The 25181-nt window shown below is 38.8% G+C and overlaps 1 protein-coding gene across 1 annotated transcript in view; it reads left to right on the top strand.

Moving 5' to 3' along the window:
* Positions 1–25181, top strand: part of FREM1 (FRAS1 related extracellular matrix 1) — a 173481-nt gene that overhangs the window by 85813 nt on the left and 62487 nt on the right. The window contains exons 11-20 of the mRNA XM_011990854.1: positions 186–382; positions 1057–1147; positions 1834–2001; positions 5711–5919; positions 8275–8368; positions 12119–12371; positions 17074–17268; positions 18342–18527; positions 20037–20233; positions 22721–22943. Of these exons, the coding sequence (XP_011846244.1) occupies positions 186–382; positions 1057–1147; positions 1834–2001; positions 5711–5919; positions 8275–8368; positions 12119–12371; positions 17074–17268; positions 18342–18527; positions 20037–20233; positions 22721–22943 (1813 nt within the window). The remainder of the gene's footprint in view (positions 1–185; positions 383–1056; positions 1148–1833; positions 2002–5710; positions 5920–8274; positions 8369–12118; positions 12372–17073; positions 17269–18341; positions 18528–20036; positions 20234–22720; positions 22944–25181) is intronic.

Below are 25181 nucleotides of genomic sequence, written 5' to 3'. Positions count from 1 at the left end.
TGGCCCACACTCTTAATAGCTCCTGAATCATTTGACAGAAGTGTATTATAAATGACGTTTTTGAAATTATCTTAACTGTGACTAGGTGATTGTGTTTTATTTTCTTTTTCTTTTTTTTTCTTTTTTTTTTTTTTTTTTTTTTTTTTTGGTATTTCAAATTAATGGTACAGACATTTTTATTCCAGGTGGCAACAATCCATATCACTCCAGTGGATGACCAGCTTCCAAAAGAGGCTCCTGGAGTTTCTCGGCATTTGGTTGTCAAGGAAACTGAGGTGGCCTATATAACTAAGAAACAGCTACATTTTATAGATACAGAATCGTATGACAGGGAGCTGGTCTACACAATAACTACTCCTCCATTTTTCTCCTTCAGCCACAGGTATCTGAAAAGTCAGCATTTGGGCTAGTTCTAGGATTGCAAAGTTGAAAGTGTCAGTATATAGAAATATATATGTAGTACTGTGGTTCACTTGTGCCGTTGGTCAGGGATGAAATTATACTCAATTAAGTGTTTACTTTTATCTCAAACTTACCTCGTATCTCCCTTTGAAAGCTGTATTAGTGGGTAAGTGATCTGCAGCTTGTCGTGTCTTCGGCATTGGTAGGCTTCTAACAGTCTTTAATCCCTTTTTGAAAGACAATGCTTATTTTTCTTTTTAGTACAATTTATTGAGATCTTCCTAACATTAGTTTTGCGTATTAGTGCCATGAAATCATTGCATTCTATGATCTCAATCCAGAAAAATGGCACGAATATACGTTAGATTAGTATCATATGCATGAGAGCAGGAAAGCATTTTTAACATGAGTGTAACAATTCCCTTACATGATGCCAAGCAAAAGATTCTGTACATACATTTTGCAGTCATGATAAGGATGACATTGATGACACTGGACTTAATGCTAGAATCTCCAAACGTAAAGAGAAAATATAAAGATAGAGCACCTGATTTCTTCTCACAATGAGGTCTTTCAGTTTTTGATTCTGGGCTATTTGATTTCATTTTTCTTACCTAAAAATGAGCTGATGTGTTCCTCTGTATTTCTCTTTAGACACTTGGATGCTGGGAAATTATTCCTGGTGGACAGCATACCAAAAGTAGTTAAGAATCCTACGGCCCTGGAGCTGAGGTCATTCACTCAGGTATGAGGATATGTTAAAATGCTGACAAACATGATGCAAGTGTGCACTTAGAAGGTATGGCATGCCTAGTGTTGTGCCTGAGAATGTTGGCCTTTGATATCCACAAAGGCTTGATGTCTTTATACTTGCTGCTTGTATGTTTCCATTAAGCGTGTGGCATCTATTTCAAAGTACTTGATCAAGTTAAATGTGGTTTCAGAATCTCTTCAGTAATTTTACAAAACAGACTTTTGTATTGTTTTGCCATCAGCAGGACTGTAATTTGGGTATCTGGTGTATACGTATTTATTTCACAAAATTCAATTTATTCAATATCTTACTGTGTTAGTTTCCAAGGGCTAGCAACAATATACCATGAACTGGGTGGTTTAAAATAAACCCCCAGGACATAAAGGACTATGAGCTTTATTTTCTCATAGTCCTGGAGGCTGGAAGTCTTAAATCAAGGTGTTGGCAGGGCCATGCTCCTTCTGAAACCCTGTAGGAGAATTCTTCCTTGTTTCTATTAGTTTGGTGCAAAAGTTATTGTAGTTTTTGCCACTGAAGTCAAAAAAGAGCTTTTGGTAATCTTCAAAGTGATGATGGTGGCATTTACAATGTTCAACATCAATTAACATGATGGTCCTCTAAAAGCTTTTGATCCTTGCAAATCAACACCCACATATCCATCTCAACTTACTTTGCAGCATGCTGTGAACTATATGAAAGTGGCCTACATGCCCCCCATGCAAGACATTGGTCCCCATTGCAGAGATGTCCAGTTCACATTTTCCGTCAGTAACCAACATGGCGGCACTTTGCATGGGATCTGCTTTAACATTACAGTCCTCCCAGTGGACAATCAAGTTCCTGAGGTATGTACAATGTTCTACATAGAGGATGAAAAGGAGGAAAAGAAAGGAGAGACTTGAAGACCTACTGGAAATGGTAACTTTCCTTTAGGCTAGTTTTTAAAACTTAACGAAAGAAATTTCCATCTATGGTGTAGTAAAAAAAGAAAAAAAAAAGCAGGGGGAAGGGGACCTTTTACCTCCCATGGGACTTCTATGTAAAAGGTGAGATTTTTCAGTTACTAAATTTAACATTATTTTCAAAGCTTTATCAAATTCTTTTTTACTTCCTCTTCTTTCTGCTGAGTTACACATGTTGATTAAGGGAAGGGGATTAAATTATGGGTCTCTTAGCAACTGGAAGGGCTTATTTACCCTCACTGAAGCCCAACTATGCTGCTCTGTAATCTAAAGAAGCTCTTTAATTTTCCAAAATGAATTAAGATGGACCCTTGTTGTACTTTGTCCCACTGCCCAGTGTTTGTGTAAGCCTTAAAAGGACTTGGGTCTTTCATTAGAACCAAACTACAAAGGCTTTGCTACCTTGTGCAGTTTATCTGTGAAGCTGGGATTTGTATTGAGAATTTGTCCCATACCTACCTAGTTCCCCTGCCCACCTTCAGAATGCTAGACTTAATTAGGATGGTCATTATTGTTCTTATTATTTCCCTTAAAAGCAGGAAGACAAAATAACATTACCCATTCATTATGATCCAAAAGGGACCAGAACCTACGCATGCCTCATCCTTAAGGAAAGAGGTCACCCCACCAGGTGCCTACTTGGACTATAGCCTGCACTGGTGTTCTCTTTCCTGACACCTCATCATCTGTATACCTGCCCAAGGTTGTGGGGCAGAGGTCTTACCCCGAGGGCCTAAAAGGGCTGTCCAACCTGCAGAAGTTTTGATGAGTGTATTAGTCTGTTCTCATGCTGCTAATAAAGACATACCCGAGACTGAATAATTTACAAAGGAAAACGGTTTAACAAATTCACAGTTTCACATGACTAGGGAGGCCTCACAACCATGGCAGAAGGGGGATGAGGAGCAAAGTCACCTCTTACATGGTGGCAGGCAAGAGAACTTGTGCAGGGAACTCTCATTTATAAAACCATCAGATCTTGTGAGATGTATTCACTACCATGAGAACAGTATGGGGGAAACTGACCCCATGATTCAGTTATCTTCACCTGGCCCTGCCCTTGACACATGGGGATTATTACAATTCAAGGTGAGATTTGGGTGGGGACATGGCCAAACCACATCAATAGGTCAAAACGATATGTGAGAATAATGAATTGCCAACATTTAAAGATCAGAAGATTGTCTATCAAGGCTGATTCCTAGCTTCCCTTGAAACTCTGGCAGCTCTAACAAAATTGAACCCGCATACGCCACAGCAGCCATTGCATAGGGTGTGCTCTCCAGCCCATCTAAGTCCCCACCCAACTCGCCACACTTATTTCTATCACTGGCCTGACCTCCCACACCTGTGGACTTGCCACCTTTGGTGTAAACGTGCCAGAGGGCTCACACGGAGGATTTTAAACTAACTCCATTCTTTGACAGCTTTCCTATCAGGAACCAGATCATATTCCTGGTGGTGAAATAGTTTAGAACACCTATGGAGTTAACTTGATAAGATTTTATTCAGACCATTCTTTTCTATGTATGAGATACAGGCCATGAAATGGCCTAGCATTAAAGAAGCCAAAGCTTTCTCTAAAACAATCATGGAGAAATGCTCTTTTATGCAAAGTAATTCAAGCCTCTTGCTGGAGAAGGATGATCTGAGGAGGAAATTAAAAAGTGTAAAGGAAAAAGTTCATTGAATAGTTTTGAGGAGTTGGGGAAAGAATGGCAGGGTAGCTTCCCTTTTTTAAATTTTTACCTTTTACAGTATATGGGGCAAATGAAATAGTCCCTCAAAAAACTGAGGATATTACAAATAAAATTAAATTAGCAGCTTCAGTGAGACCCACCACAGGAGTTGTTCCCTGATGTAGAATTCCTGCAGAGAGCTGCCTGAGTGATAACTATTGGAGGATGTTGACACCATGCTAACCTGAGTCCCGGAAACCTGAGCACTGGATTTGGACAAGAACTAAAAAGCTAATGACTGATGAGTGGGGGGAATTAGCCTTATGCTTTTATTTTTTTGAAAGTTGCCCTAAAATATATATTTAAAAAAATCATCCAATGTAGCAAAGTTATATTCCTTGAAACATTGGAAATTGAAGATTCCATATTGGGATACTAATTCAATACAGCTCAGAAAAATGAGGTTGGCAAGCTTAGACCTTTGTTCAAAGACAACGCTCCTCTCTGAGTAAGATCTCCCTCCCTTTCTTTCTCCTACAAACGTGAAAACATAGATTCAGCAAAGTGAAAGTGAGACACTTGGGAGGGGTCACGTGGGGGTAGTTGTAGGGAAAGAAGTCTATGTTTTTGCGTCGGTAGTTGATTAAAGAATAGAAGGCAGCGGTCTCAGAATTGTAGGTCTCATAATTTCCATGATGCAAGGGGCTGCCCTTGTGGCTCCATGAATGCCCCACATGGCTGTGGCCTGGAGTTGGTACCAGCACTGTGCCCTGGTGTGCAGAAGTACAGAGCGGGCTCTTGAGCAGAGGCTGCAGCTTCACTTGCTTCCTTTCCGTTCCTCTGCCAATTTGTTGTCATCCTCCTTTACCAGCTCTTTCTTCAGGAAACATCCTTCCTGCTGGGACCAGCAGCTGCTCTGAGAAGAGTAGGTGCTTACTAGGAGAACTGCTGCATCCTCCCATGGGCAGGGCACCTCACCCTAGACCACCTGGGAGGAGTCCTCAGAGCCCGTGATTTGGTACCCCACTGTATCTGCTTGCTTTCACGTCTGCATGATAATACAAGAGTGGGGGTAGAAATAGGTTAAACAAAGTTAGCAGGTTTTCCTCCTGCAGGATCTCAGAGCCTTGTATATGCTTATGTCCCTTATAAACCTCCATGGTGAGGATATTGTATGTAACTGTTTTCTAGACTTATTTGACCATAGAGCACTTATTGTCCCCTCCCAATGGGGTGATAAAATATCCCAAGCCATTTAACTTGCTTTTTACTTACAAATGAATTATTAGTCGAGCTGTGAGTTTTTCTATTATAGCAAATTATCTTTGTGGCTTTAATATTTAAATCTAATGTTTGAATAAATCTGTTTCCTCTGGAATCTTCAGTTTTGTCACACTACTTCCATTTCTAAAATATTCACTGTGACTGAAGCTTTAAAGCTCCAATCCATTTCCCAAGCCTTTAAGAATTTTTAGAATGAAAAATAGATGCAACCTTTCCTCCAGGGGAATTTGACAAAGATTTTGTGTATTTTTTAGACTAAGCTGTATGTGTATTGAACAGTGTTGGGAATGGACGTGAGGATGAAAATTATTATTTCCTCAGTTTAGCAGCACAGGTAGTAATGATTGCTGATTCTACTCTACAGGCTATACAGTAAATGAAAAGTAGATACTTTCTGTCTTAGAGATCTGCCTTGCTACCTTGTAACACATTAATGCTTAGAATCAGAAATAGTAAAAAAATATTTTTCAGTCAAAATGTCTAGCTATGAACTTATCCTCTTACCACATTCTTGAAAACTTAGTTGGCGTGTGAAGATAGTACTGGAAGCTTTACAGGGATGTAATGAACTCTGTCTTCAGGGGTCATGGAAAAAGGCTTTGAATATTTCTTTCCTTTCTTCTCTCTAGGTATTCACCAACCCTCTGAAAGTGACTGAGGGAGGTCAATGCGTCATCAGCACAGAGCACATTCTGATTTCTGATGCAGATACCAAGCTGGACAATATTGACCTCTCCCTGCGGGGACTGCCTCTGCATGGAAGGGTGGAGCTGAATGGATTTCCTCTAAATTCAGGGGGCACTTTTTCTTGGGGCGATCTCCATACCTTAAAAGTTAGGTTAGAACATTTCATGGCTTTTTTATTTACATGCTTTAGTTTCTTATCTAGATCAGTTGTGAGGCAGAGTAAGAGAAAGAAGTTTGTCCAATTTCTTCAAGGATACCAACATGCCACTTAACACACTCAGCGGGTCAGTTGAAAATTACAAATGATCAGTTTTTTCCTTTCCCTCCAGACATTTTATTTCCGTCTGGCTTGCTATACCAGTGGAAATGACTTTATGGATATTTGAACAATAAAATTTTAATTGCCATGAATATTAAATTGGTGGTAACTGCGCATATCACAAGAGGTAATAGTCAAACTAGATAAAGAGAGACTGAAATAATCTGTGAGGCTAATGTACATAATTGAACTTGTCTCCCGGAGAAACAAATTTCATAACCCGGAAACTCTGGGATAGAACTCTGTTGACCAATGTCCTTAATGTAACCTTATTCCATTCTACTAGGGCAGGGGTCTGCAGACAAACAAGCAGGGTGAGCTGAGTAGGTAGGGCGTAAACGAATACTTGAGTCTCCAACAGGGATGGCACAATCCCTGGCCTCATGGTCCTAGAGAAGCTGCCCTCACCTTAAGGTCTTTCATTTCCTCTACCTAATACAGTTCTGTACGAAACTTTTCTACAAAATCTAGTGGAACAACTTCTCTGGAAAACAATACAAGCTATTCAAAAGCAATGGTCGGGTTAGGCCCACACACTAACTTCTCACTTGTAAATTCAAGCTGTAAATGGTAGCATTAGCCCCTCAGATAAAGTATGATAGGAGATATTATACATCAAATACTTAGCTCTGCATTTGACTAGAGAGATGACCAGAAACTAAGGTTTGTGCACAAGAAGACCAGTTTAATCCTGACCGTTCAGTTCCATCATTGATTTACAGTCCACTATATCTTGATCGTTTCACTTGCACTCCTATTCTTGTTAAAAAAAATTTTTTTTGAGATTTCAACTCTCAGCTATCTGTTAGAGAGCCCTGTTTAGGTCATTCTTGCTAGGGAGTGAATGATGGATAGGAAAAACAGTGCCAATATTTGCTAGAACTATCTGTTCAAGCTGACTGTCAGAGGCTTACAATTATGTTTTTTTTTTTTAATTTAATCTTCATAGTAATCAAGTCCGACAAGGTATCCATTCTCATATTTTAATTGAAGAACTAAGCACAAACAGGTTAAGGAATTTGCCCAAGTTCATTCAGCTACTATATGGAGGGGTCAGATTTTGAAAGAGTATCTGCTTGACTCCAGTCATCTTTGAATGTGTACTCTTAGGGCCATTTGATCTTTTAGGGATTTCACCATAGTAAAATAGAATTAGCACATTATCACTCATCAACATAGTTTTGATGGAAATTGCAGGGAGCACGGCAAAATAAAGCATAGCAGGTAGTGCATAAGAGGAACATGGAGGGTGGGGAGGATGTGGGACTTCCCCATCATAGGAAGGGAATCCCCAACCTGAGTTGCTACCCAGCCTATGGGTGAAACGAGTCCTCAGTAAAATATCTTTCAGCTCTGATTTTTTCCCCATAGTTAAAGATTATATATATTCAATCTATTATATTATTTTTAATACAACTTTTATTTCCCATTCCTAGGGCTCATTGGTATGTTTAAAATTTGACTCAGTTCACTTCAGCAGCTCCTTAGAACTTTCCAAGCATCACTGCAATGGGCTGGAGAGTATGTGGAGAGCCTAGAATTAGACAATGCCTTCAAGAAATGTGACTGAGAATTAATGGAAGATAGGACCAAGGCTAGAAAAAGGAAAGATATTTTTTAGGTCTAAGAGAGATTTAAGATTCTATATAGATTGAGAGGAGGATAGCTAGTCACTAGAAGAGGAAAGATGACAGGAAAGAGGCAATACATAATTCATTGATCAAGGTTTTAGAGAAAAGCTGAATAGATCCAGAGCACAGGTGGAAGGATTAGCCTTAGGAGTAGAAAAGGGGAGAGAAAAATCAAATCCACAGTGTCCCACTTTTCCTCATCTACTGCTCAGTCTGAGGGTTCTCCTGGCCCTAGTCAGTGTATTCTGCAGGTGGACAGACCTATACCAAATGGTTCCTGTTGTCACAGTGGCATTTGAAGGGCTGCTTTTTAATTTGAGGACAAATTAGAAATGCATATAACACATTTTTTCCAGAGTGGAGCAATTTTACATTCAAGAATATATGAGTAGTTAAATATGTGACTTCAGGATTACGTTGGGTTTTTGTTGTTGTTGTTGCTATTTATTTATTTAGTGAACACACGGCCAAAGCCTTGGAAGAGCTCGTGTGTCGTGCATCTCAATTTACTCTCACACTGTTCCTAAGAGATTAGTGACAAATATTATCCCCACAGGTATCAACATGATGGATCTGAGGTTCTTCAGGATGACATACTCTTGGAGGTCACCGATGGCACAAATTCAGCAGAATTTGTTCTACATGTTAAGGTGGGTAGAAAGTTTCCTCCTTGAGTTATTGTCTTAGTCTGTTTTGTGCTGCTATAACACAATACTACAGACTGGGTAATTTATAATGAATAGAAATTTATTTGGCTTATAACTCTGGGGACTGGGAAGTCTAAGATTGGGTAGCCGCTTCTGGTGAGGGCCTTCTTGCTGCATCAACCTGTGATGGAAGGGCAAAAAGAGAGCAAGAGGGAGCCAGACACTGAACTATGAGCCTTTTATGATCAGCATTAATCCATTCATGAGGGTGGAGCCCTCATGACCTATAAACCTCCCACCTCCCAACACTATTGCAAGTTTTCAATGCATGCTTTTCTGGGGACACATTAAAATAGTAACAGTCATATAGACACAGGGCATCTTGTTGGAAAACTCTCAGGTCCTGACAGAACTTGAAACCCACAGCCTCCAAAGTGAGAGAATACCTGCTTCAATCCTTGTATGTCTCAGGCCTGCCAATAGAAACCAAAGTTATAATGGTGAAGTAGCCATACTATATTATTATCTCTCTCTAATCTATTTAAAGACAGAATTACTCTGACTTCGAACATAGATATTTAATTTAAAAAGTAATTTATTCTATGTATAAATTATTTCTAATATCTTTGAACTATAAAACTCAGAAATACTTATTTAGCAGTGGGGCAGGTTAGGCTAGCAACACTGGGGTTTTCCTGTTTACAGAAAAAGCCATATATGTGTGTGTGTGGTGCTTCTTTGTGAGTTCCTATACCATATAGTCCTAGCATGAGTGTTTGAGATCATATTTCCCCCTCTTGACAAATGAAGAAAAATCTGCACATAAAATTTGAGCACAGACCGGGCAAGGTGGCTCACACCTGTAATCCCAGCACTTTGGGAGGCCAAGGCAGGCTGATCACTTGAGGTCAGGAGTTCAAGACCACCCTGCCCAATATGGCAAAACCCTGTCTCTATTAAAAATACAAAAATTATCTTGGCGTGGTGGCTTGCTCCTGTAGTCCCAGCTACTTGGGAGGCTGAGGCAGGAGAATCGCTTGAAGCTGGGAGGTAGAGGTTGCAGTGAGCCGAGATCGTGCCACTGCACTCCAGCCTGGGCAACAGAGTGAGGCTCTGACTCAAAAAAAAAAAAATTTTGAGTGCATGGCCTAGGGACTTACAGAAACCCCTTGAATTTCTTTGTTGAGTGGCATGCAAGTCCAAGAGCATAACTCAGAGGGTTTGCAGGTATTTATATTTGGTGACAAAAGAAGGTATGAAGAAAAATATACCATGTTCCCTGAAGAGCCACTAATAACTTTCATTATACTAGATTATTTATTTCTGTTGGAATTTTTCAGATCTTTGTGATATGAAATCATTATTATATTGGTAATAATAATGTCTTTGTAAGGTATTTTAGTTAGTGACTAATAAAGAATGTTCACATACATCTATAATTTTAAGAAGCAGTGAAGGAGTTATCCCCATTTTATAGCTAAGGATATTTAGGTCCAAGACGTTTCAATGACTTGCCCCAAATCATTGACTAGACAGTGTAGGCTTGGGCTGGCATCTCCACTCCTAGTTTCCTAGGTCAGTGTTCTTTCCTCCTCACCCTGCCACCCTTCTACATCGCTAGGTGATTATGATGATCATACTGGCCAGCAGTTCCTGTGCACCTCTCTGTGACAGGAACAAGGCAATCTCTTCCTTTCTTTTTCCCACTTAGTCCCCATAATGGCCTTTGGGGTCTGAACAAAGAGCAGTATGTTATTGCAGTTTCAAAAAGGACAGTTTTCTTTGTTGGCAGACTTACAGAGAGACAAAGAATTTCTGAGTTACTTTTTTTTGTCTGAAAAGCAAATTTGTGGGGAAAAAACCCCTACCCTATCTTCCATCCATGACAATAGGCAGTGCATTTTGGGAAAGCAATCTGTTTATTGTTTCTTTTTAAACACAAGAGGATGGTCTTTAAAAGCCAAACAGAGGCACAGCCAATTTTTGGACAAGTGTTTGTGATTTTTTTTTAACCCAGAAGGAATATTCTTAATTCTATTGCCTTTGGACTTTATTTTCATTTGAAAGCTGAGGCTCTTTTGTGAACTGCTGCAAGATGGTCATCATTGAATTCGTTGGTGATATTCCTCAGAGTCAAGAACAATACTGGAGAAGGTCTTAAATGAATTCACTCAGGGGACTTGAACAAAGATGCTTTTCCTTAATAAGCCAATAGGAAAGTAGAGAATATTGTAGGCTTTTAAAATCTTTAATTAAATAACTAGCCTGGAGCTTTCATTACCCATTCCTCTATCCATTAAAGGAAGTATCGAAACAATTTCATGTATATTTGTTTTAGAGTTGTTAGCCTGTTTAAATAACAAGGTAATCAGGACATATATGCATAGTTGCATTCACTCATTCATTTATTCAGCAAATATTTAATAAGTGCCTCTCTTTGCCAAGCCTGAGGCTAGATGTTTAGAATACGATGATGAGCAAGACAAACAAAGTCACTGTTCTTCTAGAGGTCACAGGCCAGGAATGAAGACAGGCATTAAACAGATTATCACTGAAATAATTGAGTGATTAAAATTTAGATGGTGCTATACATAAATAGGATGCTAAAAGTCAGTAAATAATAGAAGCCCCTAAATTAGCTGAATAGTCAAGGAAGGATTTCCTGAGGAATCCCCATGTAACCTGACGGAGGAGTTAACCAAGCAAAGAGTTGGGGAAAGAATAGCCAGGGGGAAGAGAGATGGGGAGTGGGGAGAGAGATGATGCAGAGACCCTGTGATGGTGGGGAATGTGTGTTGGGGTAAAACTGGAGTGGAGTGGCAAAGGCACCCCATAGCATGGGATAAGGCTGGAGAAATCCTAGCAGAATCAATGAGAAGCCCCTGAAGGTCTCTGCAAGGCAGTGACTTAAAATCCACGTGTTAAAAAAGATCGCTTTGGCTGAGCACTGGGGAAGAAGCTGTAGGGTTGAGAGGATTTGCAGGGCAGACGTGGCAGCCTTGCAGCACACACCAAATTATGGCTGTGAACTCAGAGGGGGATTGTCCTCACTCTGTTTTAGAAGATATGCTTTTCCAGATTTCTACACGATCTTTTTAAATTTAGAGTGCCAGTGTGATGTTGCTTTTCTTTCCTTTCTACTTGGAGTTTTATTTTCGTGAAAGTGAGAGAAAAACATTTTGTCAAGTTGAAAACTGGCATTGATTGAATAGTTACGGAGTTTCATATTTAACTCAAACTGTTTGAAATGCAGCTGCTGCTTATTATAAGTTCAGAGAAACTTCCTGGGTGGCAGGAAGTTGAGGGTGGAGGAAAGCTTAGTAATCACCAAGTAATTTGAAACAAAAATAACTTTGATGCAGTAAATGAAAATGCCTCAGACCACAAAGACCAGAATTCTTCTGGAATATGTGTGAATTTAATGAAAGAGCATAGGGGCTTTGGCGAAAAATGCCTTATATTACATTTGTATTTTGTCTGTCTAGAAACAAATGAGAGTTTTGAGTCCTGAACCGTAACCATATTCTCCCATTCCTACCTAAACTGTCTCTCACATGGGCATTCCTTGCAAGATGGTTTACATGGGAAAAGTTAAAAGATGCAGATTGCTTGGCCAAATTCCACGGCTGTTGTTTCATGTGTCTGTAAGATCGAAAATGCCTGCCATTCTGACTATGAGCAATGGATTACCTGTCAAAGAATTTGTCGTTTCTTTCTTTTTCTGAAAACGTGCTTTCTTTCCATTGCCTATAGGTATTCCCTGTCAATGATGAGCCACCAGTCCTAAAGGCTGACCTCACGCCTGTCATGAATTGCTCAGAGGGAGGAGAGGTGGTCATCACCTCTGAATACATTTTTGCTACTGATGTGGACAGCGATAACTTGAAGTTGATGTTTGTGATTGCTCGAGAACCTCAGCATGGGGTGGTGAGGAGAGCTGGAGTCACAGTGGATCAGTTCTCTCAGGGAGATGTTATCTCAGAGGCCGTGACATACAAACACACAGGTAAGCAGCAGCATGGTGACCGGTGAGGGAATGCAAGCAACATGAAGAGTCTCCACTCTTCAGTGTGGGCTCCCATAATCAAACAGTCATAATGCCTGCTTCCATTAAAAACAAGAAGCAGCTTCAGCCTGGCCTCTGTTTTTCCAGCATGATCACCATATATGGAAGTATTTCTGATTGTGTTATTGTAATGAATTTCATTATAATGAATTTCAAACAGTGGAGAAAGGGCACATGTTACTTGCTGCTTTGTTCCTGACACTACCACACAGACCTTCCATTCACCCTGTGATTCTCCTTAGCCTTTTTGGTCAGTTTGACCATCATAGTTTGTGGATCTATAAATCATGACAGAAATGCCTGAATTAAGCTCCTAAAGTATTTATATTATTAATTTTCAAAGCTTACTTATCACCAACTAGCTCCTAAGAAGTAACTGGTCTGCTTTTTCAGTTCCTGAAAAGCAACAATAACGTCTTACCCTGTATGTAACTTGCCCACAGCAAATGACAGCATGAACACAGGTTAGATGTACAGAAAATGTTCGTTTATTAGCACTGCACTTACATTTTCAGCATGGCTTTATTTTGTCACCCAGGTGGCATTTGTTCCACTAAAAAATATTAATTCAATATCTGTTATCTTCAGGTTATAGCACTGAGCACTGTGGGGTACACAGGAATATGACCTAGACTCTGCTATGAAAGACTTTGAACTTAAATGGACAGACCAAACCCATTTGCTTGCAAAGATAACAGTGTGACTGACACTGACACACCGCACATCATCACATCATCTCCCCTTGCACATCTTCTGAGGTCTAGGTTGGGGACACTTCCTTGGTAACAATGCTGCATATTTCATCTGCTGGCTTTTGCTGTTCTCTAGTGCAATTTCCTGTCTACTCATCCATATGCCTCTTTAAACTGCAAGTTCCAATGCAGGAAGTGTGATCAAGTATGTAAGGCCAGGTGAGTGGTTTAGGAAACAAGAACTTTCAGAATTCAAATAATTTTCTTTTTTGAAGAAATTCAAGCAGTGAAGCATGAAAGAAATTCAAGGAAGAGGAATGGAGATAGCGAAGGATTAATTCAGAGATGGGAGAAAACATTTTGAAATAATATTTGTCCTATATACTTTGGAAAACAATGATTTATTGGAACACCAGATGTCTTGTGACCAGTTAGTTAATAAGGGACATTTTAATCACTTCACCAGACATCTTTTTTCTTTAAATGGTATCTCTCTATCCTCTTATCTGTGTTTAGTCTTAGGAAAGATTTCATGGGTGATTTCCTTGTCCTGAGGAGCATAGTTCATATGTTTGATGTTCCTCAGAAGTTCACAACGAGGTACTTGTTTTTTATTTCCGCAATGGGTCTGAGATAGACTGGCAGAAAAGGGATCCAAAGACCAATGACTGTTATTTATTGCTTAATTATTTAACATCTCTGGCAGGCTCGTGCAGCACAGGTAAATTAGGGGTAAGAAGAATCTGTCTTCTTTTCCAGTGCCTCTAAGTGCTAAACAACAGGTATACAGATTTCTAAATCTCCTCTGGTGTAACAGCCATAAACAGGACTGTTAACTAATTAAAAAAATAAATAAATAAAACCCAGTAGGACTTTGGGGCAAATTATTTCAAATAGGTGGCTTTTGGCTATGTTACTAAGTTAGAAGGAATACTCGATTCAAAGGGGATTTTGGTATTTGAATGTTAACATTTTCTTGTAATGATTATTCACTTACTCAATTGGTAGTTCCTCAGTCCTGTGCTGGGATCAGGATAAAGAACCACAGTCTTGCAGGATCTGAGGTTTCAGTGAGTTTTCTGGCCCTTCTCGTGCTTCTACATGTTGATTTAGAGGTCACTTAAGAATATTTTATTAGCATTACTTTATTTCTGTAAGTATAAAAATAATACATGCTCATTGCAGAAAACTTGGAAAGAATGGAAAAGTACAATAAAGTTTTGAAAAATCACCTTATTTTATATCTAAAAGAGTTACTGTTTATATTTCAGTATTATAGTATTTTATTCTCTTTATTCTGACCATAATTTTAACATAGTTGCAATCATGTTGTACATGCAGTTTTGCAGATTACTTTTATCATTTAGATTATCACCTAAAAATGTTTATTAAAATATATATTAAGTGTTAGAAAGTTATAAATATGTTTCAGTAAGAGAATAACATCTTACTATATAAAAATCTATTATTAATTTGCTATTCTCCCAATTAACATTATCTGGTCCCAGCTACTTGGAGGCTGAGGCAGGAGGATCACTTGAGCCCGGGAGATGGAAGCTAGAGTAAGCCATGATCATGCCATTGCACTCCAACCTGGGCAACAGAGTGAGACCCTATCTTCTCTCAAATTTTTTTTTTTGATAACACTATGATTAACATTTGTAAGTACAAATCATGTCCTTAGGCTATATTCCATTTCAAGGTAAAGAATTTCACTACCTATGTTGCAGTACATAGAAGTTCACTACCTATTTAGTGGCTTAATATTTGGCCTGCTTTCCCAGCTATTTCTGTAAATATATCCTATGCTTCCATTACAGAGAAATTATGGTTACTCAATTTGCTATTTACCTTCTCTTTTTTTAAAGCTGTCTTCTCTTTCTAGAGTGAGTTTTAATTTCTCTCCCCCGTTGCTTCTCCCTGCAGATCTTCTGTCCCATCCCCCAGTGTTCTACCTTATCTGCTTGGCAAACTCTTACTCATCCTTTAATGCTCAGCACAAAGCCAGCAAAAGCACCTGGAAACTTTGCTGACTTTCCTTGGCACATATGCCCAGCCCCTACGCCATTGTCAGCTAAAACTCTCATCTTCTTTCACCCTCAGCACCTTGTACATGATCAGGCTGGAATACATAAAATTGCCATTTAACAGGTAAAAAATGATTTAATAGTAGCAATTTCATGTTGTTCTACATAATACATACATACATCTGTGCTATTCTGACCACACTGCATTTCCTTCTCTACCATTAGACTGTATCAGTGCCTGACATATAGTGGATCTTTTGACATTTGACATTCTTTTGAAATGTCTTTTGACAGTTCCAAAATGTGTGCCCTTTTCTCTGCTGGTGTGCCGGAAACACTAATTATCACATAGTAGGTATTGAATAAATATTTACTGAGTGAATTACTAATGAACACATTTTTAAGACAATTTGCATTTTAGATATATGAATAGGTGAGAGGTCTCTTATTTTTGACTCTTTCTTACATTGACAGCTGATTGTTTCTTTTTAATTCTCTCAACTTCAATTCTGTTTTTCCTTTTAAGCCCAGTTTTCTCATCCTTTGAGCACTTGGTTGCTCAATAATATCATCTCTAGATTTTCCTTGTCATTTTTAAACAGGGGAAATAATGGCAACCACAGAACTCTGCAGATTTGACCAGTGTCTGGTGAAAAGAGAGGATGTCCCTGATCTTTTGTACCCTAGGTTCATCAAAATTCCAAACATTAATTCCTCCCTGTATTAGTCCATTTTCAGGCTGCTAATAAAGACATACCCGAGACTGGACAATTTACAAAAGAAAGGGGTTTAATGAACTTACAGTTCCATGTGGCTGGGAAGGCCTCACTATCATGGCAGAAGGCAAGGAGAAGCAAGTCACATCTTACATGGATGGCAGCAGGCAAAGAGCTTATGCAGGGAAACTCCCATTTTTAAAACCATCAGATCTCATGAGACTCATTCACTATCATGAGAAAAGTGCAGGAAAGATCTGCCCGCATAATTCAATCACCTCCTACTGGATTCCTCCCATGAAATGTGGGAATTGTGGGAGTTACAATTCAAGATGAGATTTGAGTGGGGGCACAACCAAACCATATCACTCCCTTCTTGAGATTTTCATGGTGATGCATGAGAATTACCAACAGCACATGTGCAAAACTTTTCTGTGTCCTGGATAGCAAGCACTCTTACTCCATGCCCTTAGTGGGTAACCCAAGAGCAGATTGCCCTGTTGCTGATAAACTATGTAATACTGACATTTTCTTCCTTCTTCCTTTCACTGTCTAAACTGGGGACACTTTGAATCCCACAGATGTAAGACCTAAAGAGTGAAAAGAAGAAAATGAAAATAAATGTCTCTTCTTTTCCACAGACTGTTGCTATTTTTAAAAACATCCTGGCTAATATATAAGAAGAAGAATATTGAAAGAAATGGCAAAAATGTGGCCTACTTTTGTGTTTCACCTATCCAACATCCTCTTTTCTCATAAGTGCTCTGTGGTTGATGGTTGTTCATTTAAGGTGGTTAATGCAAATGGAAAGACAATTACCAAAGGGACAAGGATGCCTTCTCCCTCTCCCTGAGGTTGGCCATAACATGAAATGATTATAAGGGAAGAATGAAACCTTCACTAGTGAATCTTCGTGCCCTTGTTCATTCATGAACTGTCAGACCCTTGTTAGCCCAGTTTTGTCCCTCCTTATCATGATAGATGGCTGGTAGGGAGTTCACCAGAGGCAACAGATGGGCAAGAATTTTTGCATTATTTTCATGATATATTTAATTTCATAGTGATAAAGTTGGGCTTTACATTTATTTTATCCACATAATATTTTTTCCTTGCCATTTCAATGCTTGTAGAGGAGGTGTGAGTAGATTTCGTCTTGGTATTCTATATTTTTTAAAAGTAAGGTTTCAGCTATAGTTGTGTCTTCCAGGTGGCGAGATTGGCATGATGCCTTGTTCTGACACCATTACATTGGTGGTTTCAGATGGAGACGCTGGCCCTTTTGTGAATGGCTGTTGCTACAATGGACCCAATCCATCCGTTCCTCTTCATACATCCTTTCCAGTATATGATCTCAACATCACGGTATACCCAGTAGACAACCAGCCACCTTCCATTACAATAGGTGATAATGTGTTTTTCTGTTCCAGTACTATTGTCTGACCTAGTGTCATACTTGTGGTTCAGTGAAATAATATATTTCACTTATAGTCTAAAAAGAAAACCACCATACGGAATTGTCCTTCAATAATTGCCTCAATACAAATTTGTGGAAAACCCAAATCTGTTAAGATTATAGGGCAAAATAATTTACATGTTTAAAAATTTAAATATTTCTGTTTGGAGAGATATGTGTATTGGGGTGTGTGTGTGTGTGTGTGTGTTGGGACAAGGACAACATTGCAATCCTCAAATATTCTGATTTTATTTCACATGGGAAAATATAATTTGCCTGCTGAAGAGAGAGTAATTTATTTTATCCATAACAATTTCTATTAGAACAGGATGAGTATACCAGAGAGATCATTTATATACATTTAACCTTATTTGCTTTTTAGAAAGTCATCTCTTCATAGGCATTATGTATATGTTCTGTCTGTCAGAAAAAAATATAAGCATATGTATGAATGTTATTGTAATTTGCAGACTATCTCCCAAGCAGTGTTCTGGAAAGAAAGCTTTATCCCAGCAGAATAATTAAGCATCAAGGCATGAAAAACATCTTCGTTATGAGCAATTCATAATAGCTCTCAGGCAATTAACGCTCTGACAAACAGAGGTACCAATTGATCTTGAAGAGTACATAAACTACGTTTAGTGGCTTAACATTAAAACAGTTTGGCAATTCGTACTTTCATTTGTCACTACCATAGAGACACAAGGGAAATCAGAGTTCCTTGAGAATGACTAAAGGGCAATGCTGGAGCAGTTAGTATTTCTGCTGTCTTTCCATTATTGTCTGGCTTGCCTGTTCAAGAAAAAAATATAATTCCGTAAGTCAAAGTAAATTCACTCATCACCACTCAAGATTTTCACTTTAAAGAGAATTATGCCAATGAAAACGAACATCTCCCATGGAAATGTTTTTGCACATGGGAGGCTTCTCTGAATTAGAATTTCTGTCACTGCATTTTGTCCTACCTAGTCTGTTTAAAAGTTTTCATGCTAAGTTGTAATTGTGTTTTTATTTGTATTCAGGTCCCTTGTTTGTTGTAGATGAGGGCTGCTCAACAGCCCTTACCGTTAACCATTTGTCCGCCACTGACCCTGACACTGCATCAGATGACTTGGAATTTGTTTTGGTTTCTCCTCCCCAGTTTGGCTACCTTGAAAATATACTCCCTTCTGTGGGTTTTGAAAAAAGCAATATTGGCATAAGTATAGGTAAGTAGTAGCTTCATGACCAACAATGACTCCCTTCCTTGTATTTATGGATGTGATTGGCCAGGTCATGCTTAATAACTGGGTAATGACTTTCAAAATGTTTAAAGCACCAGGCGTGGTGGCTCACGCCTGTAATCCTAGCACTTTGGGAGGCCAAGATGGGCAGATCACCTGAGGTCAGGAGTTCAAGTCCAACCTGACCAACATGGTGAAACCCCATCTCTACTAAATATAAAAAATTAGCCGGGTGTGGTGGCACATGCCTGTAATGCCAGCTACTTGGGAGGCTGAGGCAGGAGAATTGCTTGAAACCAGGAGGCAGAGGTTGCAGTAAGCTGAGATTGCACCATTGCACTCCAGTCTGGACAGCAAGAGCGAAGCTCCATCTCAAAAAACAAAACAAAAAGTTTAAAGCACCATATGTATTCAATGAATTATTATTACTATTATAGCTGATACTTTTGAATCTTACTATTTTTCATTTTAATTTTTATTCTGACTTTCCCCATGCATGCAGATTTACTTCAAAATAAGTGGAATTTTACTTATGAAAAATACAAGAATGAACATTGAAGAGAGAATGGTTTAAAAGGCCCTCACAGCAACACGGGATACCATGAGAGAGTGAATCTAGTGGTAGCTCACAAGGTCTCATTCTCACAATCTTTTAGCACTTTGAATAGACATTGGTGGAAAGGATGAGGAAATATACTATGGGTGTAACAGAGAGAAAGCCTAAAATGTTGAAACAGATGACATTAATTTTAAAACTAAAATGTGTCCCAGATACTTAAATAGCTCTTGTATTTCAGGCAAAAACAAACCAACCAAAACAAAAACAGAAAGCAAAAACAAAATCTTCCAAAGACATATAAATGATTCTCCAAACCCCTTTGGAAGAATGTCCATTTTAAATATGAAAGAGACTGAATTTAAGATTAATTGCATTCAATGTTACCCAATTTCTCTTGTGACTTAATGCACATCTTAGAGCATTTTTCTCTTTGGATTTAAGCCCATGTCAAAATACTAAAACAGCGGGTTAGCTAATTCCACTCAATCCAACCCCTTGCTTGATATGTACGTCTTGAAGTACGCATATGATTGATTGACTCTTGTTTTGCCTTTACGTAATGGAGGTGGTCTCTTTTTACACTCAAGTATGACAGAGAACCATTTCTGCAAAAGTAGTTATTTAATCAAGGGTAAGTCTCTGACATTTATTCTAAGTATCTGAAGTAGTCTTGAAGTCCCTGTGCATTACTGGTTAAAAATTATTACTCTTCTGTTCCCCATGAAAATTTTATTCTTCTTTATGATCTATGGATATCTGCCTTTATGTTGATGGTTGACTGTTGCAGCAGCCCTTGATAGCAGATACTTAAGTCAACTGCTATGATCCCTTATTTGCATTACTGAGAAATTGGCCATTATTGGGTTAAGGATTAAGGACCAATAACTGGAAAAAATGTTTTTCTTATTTATCTGTTCCATCTTGGTGTGCTCTAGATTCATTTCAGTGGAAAGATATGAACGCTTTTCACATTAACTATGTGCAGTCCAGGCATCTGAGGATAGAACCAACTGCCGACCAGTTCACGGTGTACGCCACAGATGGGAAGCAACGCTCCTTGGAGATACCGTTTTCTATTATTATCAACCCCACAAATGATGAAGCTCCTGACTTTGTAGTGCAGAATATTACTGTAAGAAACATATCCAAATGTTCCATTTCTCTTTTATCATTTTGATTTTTATTTTCAATTAGTCCATTTACATTGCTCCAAGTGCATTAACACATTGAATTGGTGAGGAGTGGGGAAGGCTATGTCATGTAATGCTATCATTTGAAAATTATTAATCTTCCTGCCTTTCCTGTTTTGTTGGCACATGGGTTTCTCTGTCTCTGGAGAGTCTTTCAGTAAGTATGAGAGAGAAAAAAAATTGACACATGATTCCGTCTATACCTACCTCAGTTGTTTTGTATCTGCCTAGGGTTGGGGTTTCTGAAGTAATAAGACCACTGGGAAGTTGTCCCTTGCTCTTCTCTGGAACTAGTCATGGTTTTACCTGCATTTCCTAGAGAGACTATTGGAGAGTGAAAAATATGAAGTCCTGTGTGTTATGGGCAAGCAGACTTTAAGCTTCACATAATTTTTTTTTAGATAACCATATTTTGCTTTCTTGTGAGAAAATGCATTTATTTTGTAGGTAGTTGGGCTTCCATCAAGTTGTGCTGCAAGAAGATTTGAGGTTTTAGTTTAAGTTATTATAACCCATTCCAAACCTGTCTACTAATAAGGTTTGGCGTTTTATGTATATTGATCTAAAATTTTTGTTGTCCTAATCTCAATAATCTATTCAATCTGCAAGAAACAGCCTCACGTTTTAGTCAAGCTCTATGAATAAGGATCTTACAACATATTTTAAGTTGCTTTATTAAAGTTCTTGGAGAAAAAGGCAAGGTCCTATTTAAAATGTTTTCATAAGTATACCCTTGTAAGTTGAATTATGATGCCACTTTAATCTTTAATAAGTAGGGCTAGATAAAAGAAAATCAGCATCCTTTTAGCACAAGTATCATATATGGCAAGTGATTTTTTGTTAACACATGTTCAATAAAACGTGGTACAGGAGGGTGCCCTTCAAAGTCAGTAAGAGAGGGTGAAATGAAAGGAGCTTTAGGCCAGGCACAGTGGCTCACACCTGTAATCCCAGCACTTTGGGAGGCTGAAGCAAGAGGATCCTTTGAGCCCAGGAGTTCAAGACCAGCCTGGGCAATGTAGCAAAACCCTGTCTCTACAAATAATAAAAATAAATTTTAAAAATTAGCCAGGCTGGTGGCACATGCCTATGGTCCTAGATACTTGGGGGCCTGAGGTGGGAGTATTGCTTAAGCCCAGGTGGGTGAGTCTGCAGTGAGCTATGATTGAGCTACTGCACTCTAGCCTGGGCAACAGAGATGACCATGAGGAAGGATGGATAGATGGAAGGAAGGAAGGAAGGAAAAGGAAAGGGAAGGGAGGAAGGGGAAAGGAAAAGGGAGAAAGAGAGAGAAAGAGAAAGGAAAAGAAAAAGGAAGGGAGGGAGGGAGGGAGGGAAAGAGAGAGAGAGGAAGGAAGGAATGAAGGAAGGAAAGAAAAGGAGAAGAAAGGAGTTTTCACAAATCCGAACCATACATGTCCTTCAAGGCTTAATTGCCTTCTTATTTATGAAAACATGCTGGTCTCTGCCCTTTTGTAATTCTTGTTTATGAATATCTAACAGCACTAGACATTTTCTTCCTTGAGTTATAGTTATTGGTGGACCTTTGCAGTCTTACCTGACTTGGGTTGTTGAGAAATTGGGTTGTTGAAATATTTCTGTTTCAAAATAGGAAACAGAAATACTTCTTTGTTCTCTCAATCTTCACTATGAGAAAAAAAGATTGAATCAGCTAAGTAACATACTGTCAAGTTCTAACTGACTAGATACTACATGAAATGATAAACATTCAGTTGTCTTTGTGCTTAAAGGATTATGAAACCTGAAGTGGGTGTGAGAGGGAATGGGGAGAGTAGTTCAGGAAATTTGGAAGTATGAGAATTGGAGGGAGATGAGGGACCCAGAATGAAAATATACATAGTTATGCATCTAGTAGCATCCTTTGGCATTGTTGTTGATTTCAATGGAAATACAGAAGTTTTTACTGCAATAACAAAAATAAAAACCACCAAATATGCTTAGTGTATGTAGCAGATATTTGTGTCACTTATAAAGCAGATGGAAACATAAGACTTGTAAAAGCAAGGAGATCCACGAGGATTGGTTTATGAAGGTGAAGGTACTAGATTCAGCTTTACGACTGAACTTTTCCATGAGTTCTTGAAAGCAAACAGCGTCCTGGTTGCTTTTTTCCCTGACCTTTGACTTATGAACAATACATACTTTAAAAATTATATGCCCTTTGTCCTTCATGGAAATGAACAAAGTGCTTTGAAATCTTCAGAAAAAAATGTAAGGGACATTAATAGATCTGTTGTTTCTTTTACATTCCTATTAAACCAGCAATTTCTTTTTAGGACTCATCCTATACAAATCTCATATAAAATTTGAAGTAGGATATATTCAAATGATTTCTTTTGAGCAGTTTTCGAAAGAAAGACAAGTTGTCTTTCACACGTTGTTGACTTTTCTGATGTGCTCTTGCTCAGGTGTGTGAGGGTCAGATGAAAGAGCTGGACTCTTCCGTCATCAGCGCTGTGGACCTGGACATTCCCCAGGATCCCCTGCTGTTCAGCATCACTCAAAAGCCACGCCATGGCCTCCTCATCAGTAGGGGGTTTAGCAAAGACTTCCCTGAGAATGAGCAGCCAGCCAACCCTGAGCGGAAACACGCACCTGTTCACAGCTTTTCCATGGAACTCCTCAAGACTGGTATAGCATGTTCCACTTCCATGCATTCGTCATTGTTGATTGAATAATTTAACCAATACTTACATGTGAAATCTAAAAAGGTCAAACTGATACAAGCAGAGAGTAGAATGGTGGTTACTAGAGGCTGAGGGTGGGAGGATTGGGGAGATGTTGGTTAAAGGATATGAAATTTCAGTTAGACAGGAGGAGTAAGTTCAAGAGATTTATTGTACAGCATAGTTACTATAGTTAACAATATATTGCATACTTGAAAATTCCTAAGACAGTAGATTTTAAGAGTTCTCACCAATCAAAAAAAATAGTATGAGAAGTAATGCATATGTTAATTAGCTTTATTTAACCATTCCACAATGTGACCGGGCCTGGTGGCTCATGCCTGTAATCCCAACACTTTGGGAGACCAAGACAGGTGGATCACTTGAGGTCAGGAATTTGACACCAGCCTGGTCAACATGGTGAAACCTTGTCTCTACTAAAAATACAAAAATTAGCTGAGTGTGATGGTGCACTTCTGTAATCCCAGCACCTCAGGAGGCTGAGACACGAGAATCGCTTGAGCCTGGGAGGCAGAAGTTGCAGTGAGCCGAGATCATGCCACTGCACTCCAGACTTCCAGCCTGGGCAACAGAGTGAGACTCTGTCAAAAAACAAACAAACAAAAAACCCCCGAATAAACCCATTTCACAATGTATACATATGCATCAAAACACCCAGTTATATATCATAAATATATACAATGTTTATTTGCCAATTAAAAAAGTAAAAATTAAAAAAAAATTTAACCTAGAGAAGTTAATAATAAATCACAGAAATAGGGGGTGAAGAAATAGCATTTACCTACTTTATTCATTTGTCCCTCAAGGGCTGTCTCTAGGCCTGGATTATTGTAGGACAGGAAGCCCTAGGTAGAGGTAATAGGTAATTGGAAAGGCAACAACATGCTTTCTTTCACTTTTAGGCTACCATTAAATATGATATTTGAGTTTTTTTATATTTTCACTCAAACATTTAATGCTATAATAAAAAAAATCCTTTTTAAAACTATTGAGATCATGAAACTACATTTTAAGAGATTGGTCTGCCAGAATTTCCACAGTTGAAACAAATATAGAACCACATATAATAATGCTTATTATTCTCTGAGGGGATAGTTTGCTCTTTAGAGAAATGGCACATTGCATAGCAGCCTGAATTATTTTTTAATTACTCTTTTAAAAAATAATCAATCTTATCCCATTTTTCTTTTTTTTTTGAGACGGAGTCTCGCTCTGTCGCCCGGGCTGGAGTGCAGTGGCCGGATCTCAGCTCACTGCAAGCTCCGCCTCCCGGGTTTACGCCATTCTCCTGCCTCAGCCTCCCGAGTGGCTGGGACTACAGGCGCCCGCCACCTCGCCCGGCTAGTTTTTTGTATTTTTAGTAGAGACGGGGTTTCACCGTGTCAGCCAGGATGGTCTCGATCTCCTGACCTCGTGATCCGCCCGTCTCGGCCTTCCAAAGTGCTGGGATTACAGGCTTGAGCCACCGCGCCGGCCAATCTTATCCCATTTTTCATTTATGAAAATACTTTTAAAAATTTGAGAAAAGTGTGCAGTTCCTGAATTACTGCTTCCTCCCATTCTCCTTCCTTAACGTGTTCTTTTCCCAGCCTGTAAGGTCCTTCCCGCTCCTTTGACAGGCTAGCCAAGGCTGTGCCTTCAGAAGGCACCTTTCTGTTAACCTCCACTTGAGCCCCACCTAAGGCCTCCAAACCATTCTTTCTCTGTGCTTGCTTAATTTTAGCACTTGCTTAACGTTTTTCCAACTGTCTTTCAGTTATTTCTTTCCCCAACTAGTGTGTAAGCTTTCTGCCCCAAAGGTTTTTTTGTAATTGTTGCAAAAATCATCTCAGGTTTAAATTTAAAAAGTGCATTTATGTATTTCTCAGCTTTTATCAATTGCAAAGAGATACATTCTAGGGCATAAATGATGATATTACCAAATGAATAACCACATGCTACAAATAATAGAATACATTGTTTACATTTTTTTTCAAATTTCACCAAGGAAAAAATAATAATACAAATTTTACTCTCAAGAAAGTTAATTTTTAAACATTTGTTGGTTATTATCCAGTTATGTAAGAATTGTATGATCATTGTGTGCAGTTTGAACACAGTCATTTTGAAGAAAAAATAAAAATTTCCTACATAAAAATTAGTATTTGGGTTAATATTTTGGTTACTTTCTCAGAAATTAGAT

Source organism: Mandrillus leucophaeus, unplaced genomic scaffold, assembly GCF_000951045.1.
Source record: "Mandrillus leucophaeus isolate KB7577 unplaced genomic scaffold, Mleu.le_1.0 Scaffold384, whole genome shotgun sequence".
Taxonomy (NCBI): domain Eukaryota; kingdom Metazoa; phylum Chordata; class Mammalia; order Primates; family Cercopithecidae; genus Mandrillus; species Mandrillus leucophaeus.
Note: the sequence above shows the minus strand (reverse complement) of the source record. Positions and strands in the feature narration are given on the sequence as shown.